The 16,345-nt window shown below is 35.5% G+C and overlaps 1 protein-coding gene across 4 annotated transcripts in view; it reads left to right on the forward strand.

Annotated features, from left to right (window-relative positions):
* Positions 1-16,345, forward strand: part of alpha-Spec (alpha spectrin) — a 78,822-nt gene that overhangs the window by 47,413 nt on the left and 15,064 nt on the right. For 2 of the 4 annotated variants that reach the window (XM_088224182.1, XM_088224183.1), the window contains exons 22-35: positions 1,489-1,614; positions 2,685-2,876; positions 4,435-4,671; positions 5,013-5,176; positions 6,889-7,006; positions 8,509-8,553; positions 10,727-10,875; positions 11,513-11,711; positions 11,796-11,941; positions 12,491-12,593; positions 13,613-13,762; positions 14,274-14,411; positions 14,588-14,705; positions 15,458-15,662. In XM_088224182.1, the coding sequence (XP_088080308.1) occupies positions 1,489-1,614; positions 2,685-2,876; positions 4,435-4,671; positions 5,013-5,176; positions 6,889-7,006; positions 8,509-8,553; positions 10,727-10,875; positions 11,513-11,711; positions 11,796-11,941; positions 12,491-12,593; positions 13,613-13,762; positions 14,274-14,411; positions 14,588-14,705; positions 15,458-15,662 (2,090 nt within the window). The remainder of the gene's footprint in view (positions 1-1,488; positions 1,615-2,684; positions 2,877-4,434; positions 4,672-5,012; positions 5,177-6,888; positions 7,007-8,508; positions 8,554-10,726; positions 10,876-11,512; positions 11,712-11,795; positions 11,942-12,490; positions 12,594-13,612; positions 13,763-14,273; positions 14,412-14,587; positions 14,706-15,457; positions 15,663-16,345) is intronic. The other 2 variants (XM_088224184.1, XM_088224185.1) reach the window with 1 other exon arrangement.

Below are 16,345 nucleotides of genomic sequence, written 5' to 3' on the forward strand. Positions count from 1 at the left end.
AATTGGGTCTCCTGGCCTGTTGTGGTGCAAAAAAAATAAAATTGTAAACAAGTTATTACATCATTACAATGGAATTCCATCAAGAATTGTCAATAAATAATTTTAATTTTAAAAAAAAAAGTATTTGTATACGTAAACATATAATATTACACGCATTGGAAGTCTTAAATGTAAGGCTGAGATAATCACTATTGACAAGATCAAAGAAGAAGTTCCGCTTTGGTTTGGACATGTAGAAAAAATGGACAGCAAAAGAATGGCTAAAAAGATTTATAGTGCGAATGGTGATGGATGCAGAAATCGAGGAAGACCAAGAAAACATGCCGTGACCAAATCCAACAAATACTCGAAGATGGGCTTTTCAAGTCTGAACCAACCTCTCTGCCTACCCCTACGGTGAAACGGCGTGACGGTTTGTTTAATAAAAATTGTTTGTATTTTTTAGTCATTGGATTCTTGAAATAAATAAATAAAATGAACAATGTCTTGAGTATGTCCAAATGTTTGCAAACAGGCTGGAATTTGGATCTAGATAACTCACTAGGGAAGAGATCCAGGCTGTCTGCAAACATTTGGACATACCCAAAATATTATTGAATTAACTAACTGGTAAAAGAAGAAGTATAAAAATTGGAAAATTGTTTTCAGGCGTTGCCTAGTAGGTGGATTGGTTAAGCCGAACGAATCTCACCCGCATGATAAAGGTTTCAGCTCTTTTACTTCACAAAAGTCAATAGATGGAAGGGTTGAGGAAATGTGGATTTTTAAATATAGGCAGAATGATGAATGTTACCTGATGGTATTGGTTTCTTAGAGTGAATGGAACGTCAAATAGACGGTATCTTGCAATAAGCAATTTAGCGCCAAACTACCGTTTTGTGTAAATCGCATATGAAGTTGAAATTTGTTTATTAAATCAGATTATTGATATAATTTTTCTTTTTCCGATATACACACGTTTTGCCTTTATTTCAAAAACTTAAACTGTTTATTACAGTCTAAATTTGTTGCAACAGAGAGGGAAAATATTTTTGAGAAGGCGAGAGAAATTGTTTCAGCCGGATGAATCTCACCCACATGATAAAGGTTTCAGCTCTTTTACTTCACAAAAGTCAACTGGTGGAAGAGTTGATGAAATGTGGACAGAATGGTGAAAGTTACACAGTGTGTAAAGTGGCCACTTAAAACAGCCAATGACAGGTCATAAGCCCTGTAAATGCCTAGACTTCCATATTTCCTTCTGATAAATGTTTTCCCTCTCAGTTGCAACAAATTGAAATAAAATGAACATTATAAAAGGTTCTTTGGGCAGTTTTTCTATTTTTTTTATTTTTCTATGTATGTGGTCACTGCCAGGGAGACCGATGTCATCAGTTACGGTGTGCGGCATATGGCCAGCAAGCAGTTACAAAGACAATACGTGCTTTTCTCATATCACGTTCTGGCTTCCCTTTATCAACCGAAAATAACAAATGTAACTTCCCTCAGATCAACGGGCAGTATGACAACCTCCTCAGCCTGGCCAAGGAGAGGCAGAACAAGTTGAGTGAGACGGTGAAGGCTTACGTCCTCGTCAGGGAGGCATCCGAACTCGCCACTTGGATCAAGGATAAGGTAACCTAATATAACTCCATCATTTCACATTGAGCATTTAGTTTTTATTTATTTATCATTTTACAAACATATTACGTAAAAAAAAAATATTTTCTTCAGCAGTAACTTATGCGCGCGAAGCACTAGGTTATTCATTGTAATAAAATAAATAAAACAACTTTGTTTTAACCTCTTATTTTTTGTTTTCTTCGAACGGTTTCAAAGCTATACGAGCTTCTTTATCAAGGTATGCTTAACTAATGAGTTCTTTCCTATTTTATCTAGAAAATTAAAAAAGTGTTTCATAATTTAAAAAAATAATACTAAATAACCAAATAAACAAAAAATAAATTAAAAACAAAGTTGTTTTTATTTATTTTATTATATTACGTAATCTTGGAGTTTTCCCAGTCCGAGTAATGTAACATATGATATAATTTCTTCTTTTTTTTTCAAATACTCAATAAATATCGCATTTCAAAAGAGAGATGGCAAAAAGGAAACTATTTTCTAAACTCTACGGGTCAAGCCAATAATTCCTTCCGTCACATAGCTTTAAGCATAAAAAGATCACGTGAACCCCATATATTTTAATATGGCCACTCTAGAGTGATCATATATCCTTTTGTCATGTAAGAACATCAAATTTTAGCATGTCAAAATGTCTGTTTTAGAAAAGTGATAGATATGTCCTTTTGCCATCAGCCTACCGATTGTTTACATTGAAGTAGTTAATTTTCTGTCAGAAATATTCGCATATTCCCTGTGTAGTGTATTTTCATTTCTTTATTTATTCTACAGAAGTTAAGTTTTATTTTTAAAGGTGAAAATGTCGTCTTACTAAACATGATAAATAGATTGTAAATATTCAGTTTCTCACTTGATTTGTATTCAGTTTATTAAATAAAACTATTAACTAAATAGCAAATTCTCATAATTTACCTTGTGGTGTAATGGTGGGGGTTTCGATTAAAATTTCCAGTGGAATCGCAACAAATTACTGAATATTACTCTCTTTCAGCCAGGGCGTTCTTTCGTATTTTTTTTTATTCTGAAAAGACAAGAGATGTTTAAATCTAAATAATTTCCAGGAAAACCACGCTCAAGTACAAGATGTGGGTGAGGATCTGGAGCAAGTGGAGGTGATGCAAAAGAAGTTCGACGACTTCCAAGCCGACCTGAAGGCCAACGAGGTCCGCCTCGCCGAGATGAACGAGATCGCTGTCCAACTCATGACCATCGGACAGACCGAAGCTGCTCTGAAAATTCAGACTCAAATTCAAGTAACATTTTAGTATTCATATAAGTGCAACACCTATTCTCCCCTGTGGATTCTCTATCTCTGGTTTCATGCCAATATGTGAAGTTTCTAAACCTTTGGATCATCAGCTAAAGAATGAATTTCAGTGCAAAGGCATATTATATTAATCTCATAGTAATAACGCCCATACAGAAGTTAGCTATAGTTTACAGTAATACAATGGGCCTTAGGTACTCCGATCGAGAATCGCAAGCGTAATGATGAAACCATCTGTTACACGTTCTATGCAATAGAGCGAAATGGCATTTCTATAGCTGTAGCCTGTTATTTCTCTGAAATAAACTTTTGTATGTTGAAAATATCAACTTTTCACGAAAGCTGATTAAACATATGTAAATGTCTTATTCTTATAGCTTCATAGAAAATTGTAGGATCCCATTTGGAAAAGTTATATCTATAATAAACAGTTCATGTCAACATTAGATAGTTAACATAGCTGTCATGAATGTAACAAAAAAAATCTCAATTTTTTTTCTTTCTTCTTTTAAAAAGAAATATTAGCATTCTTGTAATTTACCCAAATATTTCAAGTTGGGGTAGAGTGGGGTTCGAACTACGGACCTCTGATTCATGAGTCCGCAACACTAACCACGGGACCAAAACCCGAATGAATTTAATGATTTCAATCTTTTTTTTATAGCTCTCCATTGTTTGACACTTTTTTCTCATAGGATCTACTCTATTGACACATATTATAACATTTTTTTTTTAATGTTTCATTTCCGATTGGACTGTAGTTGGTGGTTTGAAGTAAATCTTATTTGACAAACATACTGGGACACTTTTATTTGTGATAGCCACACAATAATGACAACTGAAATGGCTCAAAATTAGACAGCGGAGAGACTATCACTCCCTCTCACTTCTGTTCAATTTACTTCATAGTCCTAACGCTCCTATATACCTGTGTGAAAAATTTCAACGCTTATCAGTTCATGGTTTACCTCTTCGTTCTCATTCTCAAGGCACTCTCTTAATACCCATACACAATTCCTCTTTCTTCTCTAACTCATATAGTGTCCATGCGGCTCGACTGTGGAATCATCTCCCATCCACCATCAAAGATGTTACTACATTATCTCTGTTTAAATCACGTCTGAAGAAACATCTCCTTTCTCTTCCTTAATCTCTCCTCCTTTCCTTTTTCCTCTTTCCTCTTTTTTCCTTTTTCTCATTGAGTAATAGTTTCGATTTAAGGTAATTTATAAACAAATACGTTTATTTCTATTTTTATATATCTTTAAATTTTTAATCTTTTTTTTCTATTGAATATGTTCTGTAACTTAAATTATAAAAATAAAACTTTTATTTTATTGGTTGGTTGGAAGAAATTGCCATTTGGCAATAAGCCCGCCAATGTACAAATAACATTATGTACAAAAAGTTAAATAAATAAATAAATAATGTCTCCCGTCTTTTCACTACCGACCTCTTTTGGACTGGTGGCTTTACCTGTTTAGTTCTAGCCGGCATAACCGCGAACCAATTGAGAACAGAAGTAACAATGTTTGTGTTTCCAGGAGCTGAACTCCAAGTGGTCGTCGCTGCAGCAGCTAACGGCAGAGCGCGCGGCGCAGTTGGGCTCGGCGCACGAAGTGCAGCGCTTCCACCGCGACGTGGACGAGACCAAGGACTGGATCCAAGAGAAGGACGAGGCGCTCAACAACGAGGACCTCGGGCGCGACCTGCGCAGCGTGCAGGCGCTGCAGCGCAAGCACGAGGGGCTGGAGCGGGACCTGGCCGCCCTGGGTGATAAGGTCATTAGTCCGACATCTCCAACAATAATATAGTTTGACATGATGGGAATAGTTTGTAGGAACGGCAGCTTATTTTTATTTTTGACATTTAAAATTTGAATTCGTACAATTATAATTTGTAACCCAAACATGGTAAACGTCAAAAAACATAGCTACCCTGGAAGCAAGAAATCTGCTGCTGGTTGCAATCATGAACCCCCATGGTTGCGCTCGACAAAAACACTAATTTATTGGCTACTGGAAATATGTGGTCACGAAAGTTTACAAATTATTATTTTTTTGGCTTCTTCGGCTTTGTGTGTCTAGAAAAAAATTGCATCGCTTTTATTTGGTGTGTACAGATTCGCCAGCTGGACGACACCGCCACGCGTCTCATGTCGTCACACCCCGACACAGCGGAGCAGACGTACGCCAAGAAGTGCGAGATCAACGACGAGTGGACGCAGCTCACCGCCAAGGCCAACTCCCGCAAGGAGAAGCTGCTCGACAGCTACGATCTGCAGAGGTAAATTTCACCTCACACTATCACATCTACAATATCAGTAACTAGAAACATTGATCAGTATTCTTAGTTAATTTATACAAATACCTAACATACATGAAGAATATTGAATCAGTTCAACATCGGTTCATCTTTCTCAAATTACGGACCAGAGGTCCGAGGTTCGAACCCCACTCTACCCCAACTTGATTTCCATTTTCTAATAATAAGTTATTTACAACTTAATAAAAATGACCACTAATGTTGAAATATTTGGGTAAAATATGATAACACTAATATTTCATATAAAAAAAAACTTATAGCGTACTGACATGCTTACAGAAAAATCTTAGATTCCACAATTTTTGGCCGTTTGCGCTTACAATTTGTGCAATGCAGGATTTCAGTACTTTTCCATTAATAAGCATGCCAATATGTGTATTTTGAGCCCTGTTTGAATTCAATAATTGAAAAATTGCTGTTTTTGATCTGCCCAACTACGGACTATAAAAGCAGTAGCACCCTTAGGTACCATAAGTGATTAACTGTTAAAAGACTGTGCGAAAAAAATTCCCTCTGCAAACAGTGCTGTAACGTCGTATTACATTAAGTATAAGACAAGATTATTTGAAATACAGGTATTTAAAATCAAAAATTGTACAAATTTATCAAAAATATTTTTTTTCATTCTTATGATTTTCCCAAGTATTTCAATTCTATGGGAATTGAGTTGGTATAGTGGGGTTCAAACCCTGGACCTTGGATCCGTAAGTATGTGACACTCGCCACGGGACCGCAACCCGTAAAATACTGCTTAATATTTAGGCCTGTTATAGCAAAATACCACTTCATTATTTAAGAAAATGAGACAAATATATAAAGTCTTGTATTATTTATACTCATGTGACATCATAGCCCACACAAAGGTTAGCAGATTTTAGTTTTTTTACAAATTTACAGTTCTCACCGTTACTCTTGCCCTACTTTTCCGATTCTTTATATTATATTGATTGTCGATTGATTTGGTGTTTATTTTGTAGAACTCCATATTTAAACTTATAATATTAGAAATCAAACACTGATTTGAGTCTACTGAACACTTTATTTTATTTTTACAAATATAAAAAACAAAAATTTTGTGACAATTGTTTCGCCTTGCTAGGGCATTTTCAAATGAGTGTGAAGATTAGATGGATTGAATATCCTTATATAGTTTCCCAGTGAGGGAACATTATTCTGGATAAAAAAGGAATGCAAACAATGTAAAAGTATAAATAAATATAATTCAAGGTACTTAAGTAGAAAATAAAAATAATCTTATGAACTATAGCATATACATTAATCATAATTGAGGGAAAAACCCATAGTTAAGGGCAAGGCTGAATGTTTAATAGGTTATGGGGAATTTAGGTATTTATATTTGAATTTCGGAAAAAATATAACAAAGTAAGTATTTGTTGACATACATGTATGTATTTCGTTTGAAAATGCCCTACGCAACTCGAAACAATTGTCACGAAATTTTTGTTTTTATATTTTTCTAATTTGTAAAAATAAAATAAAGTGTTCAGTAGACTCAAATCAGTGTTGGATGTCTAATATTATAAGCTTTATATTATACTCAATATGTAATAAATCCACATTGAAGTATAACGTCATTATACACTCGCACCGTGTAATCTCACTTGAGGCTTCAGAAATTTAATGCTTATACAAATGGTCCATCCTTTCCACAGGTTCTTGTCCGACTACCGTGACCTGATGGCCTGGATCAACTCCATGAAGGGGCTCGTCAGCTCCGAGGAGTTGGCCAATGATGTCACAGGAGCCGAAGCTTTGCTCGAAAGACACCAGGTAAAATAAATTCGCATGAAATACTCGAGTTTAATCAAATTTACTTTACTTGATTTTTTAGCTCTATAGCTTATTACACTATCAGCTATAAAGCTGATGCGTGTGCATCTAATGTACTGTTTTTTAATGGAAAATATAAATAGAAAACATTATAAATGTAATTCTGTACTCAATATTATAGAAATCAAAAATATCTTATATCTTAATATTATTTAGATCATGATTAAGTGATTTTAGATAAATTTCTTTTTAGATATAATATATCTCTTTGATGGGCGGACATAACAGTAAAACTGCATTTTTGTTCATTTAAATGTTCCTTGTGTATGCTTGCATCAATGGTATTAACAGTACACTTATACAACTACTCAAAAAATAAATAAATAATTTTGTGCCTATTAAACTTAGGCTTTAATAAAGTAAGTATGCGCATTTGTGTCATATTTTCAGTGGCACAAATAGTACAATAGTCATTTCTGTCCCATCCCTAATGGTTCAAGTATCTGGAATATTTCTGTTATTTGTACAAATTACTTGAATGTAGTTACACTGATGAAATGATCTAAATGATAAATAATAACCCATTTTAAAATACTCGTAAAAAGAATTCTGTAGCTAAATAATTGGGGTTTTAATAATGTTTTTTTGCTCTCTTGAAAAGTTACATTTTTATGTCCGTCATCAAAGATCTCATACTTGAGATGGTCGGGTGGAGAAAAAATATTAAAGATTCATTTGAAAATGGAAGTCTGGGTATTTCCCAGATCATAAACCTCATGGTAAATTGGGTTGCGGATCTTCGATAATCTCGCAGCCTCACGGATCACGGTTTCAAGGTTTGATTTCCGTTTTATTTGATTTCCATCTTCTGCCGTGGTTGTTAACTGTTTAAAAATGCAAAAGAACTCGGCGACCCTTGTGGTGTGGTGTTATGGTAGAAGGTGGCCTGTTTGAGGTTCCGGGCTCAATCCCCGGTGAGATCTCGATGAATAATCTTAAGACTGGATGTTTTTATGCTGTAACCTTTTTAGGATTTCATCTAGAGTCCAACATCTAAATAGAGACAAAGTAAACATTGGGGCATGTGGAAATTAAGACATTTACAACGCTTATGACTCATATATTATTAATTGTTTCGACATTTACTTTGTGGAATAACATTCAGTTTATATTTACACCTGATGATGGGTAATTCTGAATACCCGAAACTTGTGTTCTTATAAATATTGAACTCGTGTGTGACATAAAAGCACTTTTATCAGTCTCTTTAATTTTTTTTCAAACCCATACTCTTCTTTAGAAACTCCATATTGCCTCTTTAAAAAATTTTGCTCTGTCGAGGATGTAAAATTATAAACATTGTTACTAACTTGATGTATATCGATTTGTTAGTTTAAAATACATTGTCAATTAAGCTAATCTCTTTGTTATTGGAATAAAGGGACATGTATTTAAATAAAATGTATTTACAAATGGTGACAGTGTACGTGTGTTGTGTATAGGGCCAACGGCTGGAACTAGACGCGAGGTACGGCGTAATGCCACAGGTCAGAGGAGTGTGCCGCTGTTGTCTCTTGTCCTTGTCGCTAATATTACATAACTCGTGTGTGTGCGTGTGTCTGTATACGTGTATGTGTCTGTGTCCGTATTATGCCTACCGCAAAGTGGCCAACTAAAATGATGCGCTTCAGTTCGCCAAAGAACCAAATGCGTCCTCTTGCTTCTGAAGCTCGTCAAATTATAATGCATGCTTTTCTTAGCTATCATAGTATGTTTACCGAGGGCCAGTTGCACCACTAAAGGTTTAACAATTTTTGCGTTTTTTTTAAAAAGGGTTCAGTTTTTAAATCAGTTAGTTCATCTTCCTTTTTTTCATTCGACCCATTTTGACAATGTTTTTTTATTCAAGGTTACTATTTTACTAAACCTTTTTATTCGAGGTTACTATTTTACCAAACCTTTATATTCAAGTTTACTATTTTACTAAACCTTTTTAATCAAGGTTACTATTTTACTAAACCTTTTTAATCAAGGTTACTATTTTACCAAGCCTTTTATTCAAGGATACTATTTTTCCAAGCCATTTATATTAAGGTTATTGTTTTACTAGTATTAATAGTGAAATTGAACTAGAACCCCGGACAGGTGTTTTCTGCTCGACGGCTACTCTCTAGTAAAAAAAACCAAATAAGAAAATCGAGCGGAGGTTAATCTGTCTCCTAGTCTATTGTTTAGCGTGTTTGCCTACCGAGGTCGATGAAAAAATATATTCCTGCGTACTTTTTCATTACAATATTACATAGTCTCTGGACTGGCGCCCGAAGCGAGTATCAATGTAGCAGTGCCCTTCGCATCTTTAGATTTTGGAAAAGGAATTATTATTTTATTGTGCTAAGAATTACATTGGGACAACCCAAATTAGCTGCCATACATGATGAGATCGCGGGTTCGATTCTTGACAAAGTCCACAAAAAATGTATATTTTAAAAGTTGTTTCATGCTCCCCTCAACATACGGGTACGAGTGATCAGCTCCATTTTGCGGACCGATGCAGTGCCCTATACACCATTGGGCGATGATGAACCTGCAATATTTTAGCTGGAAAATATTTAGTATTGAATGTAGACTATATTTGCATTGTAATTACTAACTGTTGTGACGTTTAACGTACATAAAATGACATGTAAAATTGGCAAATAAACGCTTATTCTTCTGCATGACTAAGGTACTGGTTACTGAGCTGTCGTCTGCTTATTTATTCTCTTTTTTATTAGCTAATTGAATGCTGGCATTACAAAAAAATATATATTAAATTCAAAAATTAAAAATTCTTTAGTTAACTAATACTTTAAAAAAAATAATCACAAAAATACTTTTTCATAATTCAAATGACAAAAACAAGCACATAATTATTTCTGCGCATTCTTAAAATTAAATAAAAGTTTATGTGCATATGTTTTCTACTATGTAGTTTCAATCTACCCATGTGTATACGCCCTTGTAAGACTTTTAATTTTGTCTACATTTTTGCCCATATTTACTTATGATAATCTGTGTTCACGTACTACATAATAAAAATAAGAGATAATTCATAGTGAGCTTTACTTATTTTTCTTAAATAAAAATATATTTTAATGCTTTACTATATTCCTCAGTATACCTAGTTTGCCTATTTTGCGCCCTTAAATGCCAAAAATCGTTATTTTTGTAAAAAACAATTAGAAAAACACAATTGAATACTTATACAAAAATACCCTCCTTACACTTTCAATTTCACGTCCTTTATTTTCACAGCCATTCAGATGCACAATGAGTTTGTCTGGAGTTTGCCATGTGTCATTCATACTCTTTTCTGACTTTTCGGATTGCATTACAGCGTCCATCATCAGGGTTGAAGCTTATTTTCTGACTATGTAACAAGAGCGAACAATATGTATTTTTAAATACAGTAAAACTCCAATTATCCGGATCAATGAGTGCCAGATTTTATTGCTTTTGAAATAATACAGCAAATTGCAGTCACATAAAAAACTTACTTAAACATGTCCAGCAAAGTTAATTGCACATTCAAATTAAAATCTCCTCCTTTATTTTTTATTTCTCGATGATCTGGATATTTGGCAATCCGGACGACCGGAGTTCGGATAAACAAATTTCTACGTCCGATCGTTACTGTATTATTTATATTTCTCATTGTATTATGTTATTTTACAATGACAGGAGCACCGTACTGAGATCGACGCTCGTGCCGGGACGTTCCAAGCCTTTGAACTGTTTGGACAGCAGTTACTTCAGTCCGGCCACTACGCCAGCCCCGATATACAGGAGAAGATCAACGGTGTCACGGACGCCAGGAAAGATCTAGAAAGGTGAGATAAACAAATCACAGTATTATTCCCTCTCTAAACAAAAATATTTTAGACCAGTTCAGTAGTATTATACTCATATACACGGGTCCCAGGCTCAACTGAACGACTGTTGTCATACGAAAATATATTAAAAAATATTGACAAAAATTTTAAAAGGATGGGTCTGTCTTGTATAAGTAAAAATTTATAGATAAAAAATTTAAATATTTAAGTCATAGCTCTCATCACACTCTTGAGAAACCTTTAGATTTGAGTAAATTGTGATAGTAAAAAAATCTAATTTTATTTTTATTACATTGTTTAACTTTTAACAACAATACAGGCAAAAAACTATCAATTTTTGGAGAGAAAAAAAAATACGTAAATGCTAATTTAATTCTAAAAACGTCCAGTTAAGTACAAATTATTGTATAAAACATTGAAAAAGTACTTTTATCTGTCTTTCATACATTGTAAAAAATATGATTCCAAACGTGGCCCTATGTAGTGTTCGGAACATCGCTTTGGTACGATGGTCGGTGCATTGAGTCACCTCCGTCGCTCTGGAGACGAAAATAGCATTTGTATTTGCCTCCAGACACTATTTCTCTAGAATGAATTGCAGTGTCTATAAATGGATAAAATATTTTTTCCCCAGTGCTTGGGTGGGGCGGCGCGTTCGGCTGGACCAGAACTTGGAGCTCCAGCTGTTCTACCGCGACTGCGAGCAAGCGGAGAACTGGATGGGTGCCCGCGAGGCCTTCCTGTCGGCAGCTGACGAGGTGGACTCCAAGGGAGACAATGTGGAGGCCCTCATCAAGAAACACGAGGACTTCGACAAGGCAATCAACGCCCACGTAAGAAAGATACCATATTAATCAATCTCAGGTCATTTCTACGGCATTTTATTTATTTTATCATAATAAATGTTGCCTATGCAGGAGGAGAAGATAGCGTCTCTTCAAACCCTGGCTGATCAACTGATGGCCTCCAATCACTACGCTGCCAAGCCCATCGACGACAAGAGGAAGCAGGTGCTGGACAGGTGGCGACACCTCAAGGACGCCCTTATTGAGAAACGTTCCAGGTAACTTCACATCTACAATTCCTTGTTAAGTTGGGGTCCACAAAACAGTTTTCTTGATATATGTTTAAGCAGACAGATAACATTTTTTGAAAAGCAAATATGGGCAGGGTTTGTCATTTGATTCTTGTGGCCACTTTATACGCTGCTTAACATTACCAGTCTGCCTATGTTTGAACATCCATATTGCTTTAATTCTTCCATCTGTTCATTTGTGTGTGAAGTGAAGAACTGAAACCTTCATTTGCGTGGTCAAGATTCATCTTGTGAATAACATTTTTTTATAAATAATCTTCAACCACATTAAATGAATTTTCAAAAGTTTTAAACAAAAAATCGGGGGGAATATTTGTAAAATATAATATGTGGAAGAAAATTGTACTTGAACGTTTCGGTGTAAAAAGCGGAAAAATGTAAAATTGAGGAACGTTTAAATGAGGTTTTACCGTATAAATATTCAATTGAAGATAACTCTGTAGTAAGGGTCCAACTACAGCTGAGAATATCAGTATTTATCTCGACTTTGAACACTAATATATGCTTTATGCTTAGATTGGGAGACGAGCAAACCCTACAGCAATTCTCCCGGGATGCCGACGAGATGGAAAACTGGATCGCAGAGAAGTTGCAGCTCGCCACCGAGGAGAGCTACAAGGTACAGTAGGAATTATTGTCATCCATCAATTACCGTGTAAAATATGGTTTATGCAAGTTTTTATACTTATTGAAGGTTGAATACGTGATACAAGTCAAATCTCCTATAAATAATTCACTATGAACAATGGGACCGCAGAGGTTGGCAGAGCACAGGAGACAGGCAAGAAGTAAAAGACCTTCTTCATCGTATTAGATGTATCTTCTACAGTCACATCACCATTCCCTTTCCGCCCCTAATGGTGCATAGGGCACTGCATTGTACACCAATCGCAGCGTACCTTGATCATTTTTGTTACATGAAGGTAAGATGATCAGTCTTACGCTTCCGGTACCAGTCCAGGGACTATGAAATATTCTGGTGTGAAAACACCCATTTTTTAAATAAATATTTTACATCAACCATGTCGGGAATCGAACCCGAGACCTCTCACATGGTAGACAAACACGCTGACCATTACACTGCGAGGCCGATTACTTTCATTATTTGTGAATACTTAAACAATCATTTTCAAATTTGCATTTTTATTATCCAACAGTATTATTTTTTATAAAAATTATTGTTCCCTCTTCATAAATAATTTTATATAGTATAATATTTTTCTAAAAACTGTTAAAATTTTAAATGTAAAGATACTATAGAAAGTTTGTGTTGATTTTGATAAGTTCATCTTGTAATGGTTGCCGTGCTTATTATGAAATGATTTTCAATGTAAAATATTTAATGTATCAGGCCTCGATAATGGGACAGCAATGTTTGTTATTGAAATTTCATTAGATTAAATTTATTTTTAAGTGACTTTACGCAAACTAAATACATAGTCAAAAACAAACCATCGCATTGTTTCCCATAGGGGTAGGCAGAGAGGATTGAATACCATATCTTTCTCACGCACACTCGCCGATTATTATTAAAATTAAATTAATTTATTAAAATTACTTTTTGATCATTTAAAGTAATAAAAATGACTTACTGCAAATTCTTTGGAATATCTTTGTATATTGTTGTTTGTATTTCAGGATCCTGCCAACATCCAGTCCAAGCACCAGAAGCACCAAGCCTTCGAGGCCGAATTGGCGGCCAATGCGGACCGCATCCAGTCAGTTCTGGCTATGGGAGGAAACCTCATCGACAAGAACCAGTGCAGTGGCTCCGAGGATGCTGTGCAGGTACTTTCTATATTCATCAATCTTGAATACAGTGAAACAGTGGGCAGGATGGCAGTGAATTATTTTTTTTCATAAATTACCTTTTACTTAAAACGTTGTGGTGTGATGTTTGCACCGTTTTTGCATATCATTTTCATAAATGATAAATCTAATTATAAAGTGAAAAAAACAAAAATGGCGGCAATAAATGCCCATAAAACATAATAAAGTGTGAGTTGTTTTCTAGGTTTTGTCTATTGATTCAACTTACCAACAAGTCGGCATAATGATAGAGACTAATTTCAGACTCTCGAGTTGTCTGTTTTCAGTGCAGATTGCAAATATTTCTCACGTTAATTGCGGGGGGAAAAATACAAAATTTAATGAGACTTTAATAATTATACGTAAATTGCGGGGACATAATTTCGAGGTTTTACTGTTCCCACATTTCTCTAATAATAACTCTGTACTTCAAAGAAAGCTCGCAGACATTAAAAAATAAATAAATTAACGTGTTTTTTTTTTTTTAAAGGCCCGGCTTGCCTCCATAGCCGACCAGTGGGAGTACCTGACCCAGAAGACAACGGAGAAGTCCCTGAAGCTCAAGGAGGCCAACAAGCAGAGGACATACATCGCGGCAGTCAAGGATCTGGATTTCTGGCTTGGAGAGGTAACCTTTTCACCTATTTACTATTATTCTATTACTATTATTCTTATTATTATTATTAAGGCATGTTGGGATATTTATTGTACTTGAGATGATTTTTACAAAAATTATGCAAAATAAATTATTCCAAATAATAGAGAAATTGTGACGTAAGACATTTGTATTCTTAAAATTTATAGGTGGAGAGTCTCCTGACATCCGAGGACTCTGGTAAAGATCTGGCATCTGTCCAGAACCTGATGAAGAAACACCAATTGGTGGAGGCCGACATTCAGGCTCACGAGGATAGAATCAAGGGTAAATATACCTATGTTGCTTCATTCACAATAACCTTAAAATCACAATTTGCATCTGAACGGCTTGAAAGTCTTTTACTTCGGTGGCACTACGGCCCTTATCGAGCCTTGCCCTCCTTTAACGCCCTTAACCCCGCCTGTCGTCAGCCACCGTTTCCCAATTTGTAACTTGTAGAAGCTGTGTTGCATCTTTCTTTACATTATCCTCCCACCTCAACCTGGGTCTTCTAATCCTTCTACTCCCTGGATGTACTACAGTCATGATTTTCTTTACCTACACATTTAGCATTCTTTGTAAATGTCCGGCCCATCTCAACAGGAGCAGTCTTCTATGTGTTGAGATATTAGGGACTTCATAAATTCTGTGCAATTAATAATTTCATCTTATGACTACACTACTATTCTCCATCTTTCACGGGACCACAAATTCGGCGAAGAACTCTACTTTCAAATATATCCGGTGCTTCAGCGGATTTAGCAATCCGTATGCTAATACAGTCCTAATAATGGTCATGTGCAGGATAATTTTTTTCTTCTTGTGGACGCTACGGTACTTGAGCACTGGCAGCAAGGAGAAATATGTTTTGTGGCCTTTCAATATTCGTTTCATTATTTCCTCATTACATTCTGGGAGAAGAGAGCACCGTACGTAAACTGGTCGACTGCTTCGTAGAGTAGTTAACTGCCTCTTGCTTTGTTGGACGGGATTCATGTAAATCTAAGAAACCTAATCACACGCTAATTTATTTTTAGATATGAACGAGCAGGCCGAGTCCCTGATTGAGAGCGGACAGTTCGACAGCGCCACTCGCCACGGCATCCAGGAGCGCCAAGCCGGCATCAACGAGCGCTGCGAGCGTGTCCGCAATCTCGCTGCTCACCGTCGCGCACGACTCAATGATGCTAACACGCTGCACCAGTTCTTCAGGGACATCGCTGACGAAGAGAGCTGGATCAAGTAAAAACATACATATATATATATTTATTAACTTAACACTTATGTTTTCAATTTACAGCGGAACCTCTTTTTACAGCTTGAAAATGATAAGGTACAAAAATTAAATTTTGATCTTTAATTTAACAAATTACTAGGTGCCTTCTTTTGGAATTCCCCACATCGCTATTTTACTTACTGGGCTCAAGGGAAGGGTGGTAGTGAATAACTTCTTAGGAATTTTGAAAGTATTTTGTTGTCATGTTATATTTTTTATTAAAATTGAGGTACAACGAACAGCAAACAATTTCTTTTTCAATATATTTCAACAGAGATGAAGATAATTTTAAAAAGGGAAAATGGAAATCTTGGCATATATTTTTTAAATCCCGAAAACATTGTTCTTTTAGTATACATTTTTTTTACATGGTACTGGGAACATATCCACTTAAAAAGAGATTCTGGTGTATTCATGAACATAAAACTTAAGTTTTATTTCAATATATTCAAGGGTTGCAAAATTAAGATATACGCAAGCATCTAGCCCAGTTTCTCTGTATTATGTGAAAAAGACAAAGTCATTGTTTTTAGCAAGTTGAAGGGAGAGAAGATATAAGAAAAATATGTTAGTCATTAGGTGTAATCAAGGACTTCGCAACTGGTGGCTGTAATTTGAGATAGGTGTTTGTCGCGGAATCTTAATGTTT

This window comes from Micrasema longulum, unplaced genomic scaffold, assembly GCF_059751315.1.
Source record: "Micrasema longulum isolate JH-2025_06_02 unplaced genomic scaffold, ASM5975131v1 h1tg000271l, whole genome shotgun sequence".
Lineage (NCBI taxonomy): Eukaryota > Metazoa > Arthropoda > Insecta > Trichoptera > Brachycentridae > Micrasema > Micrasema longulum.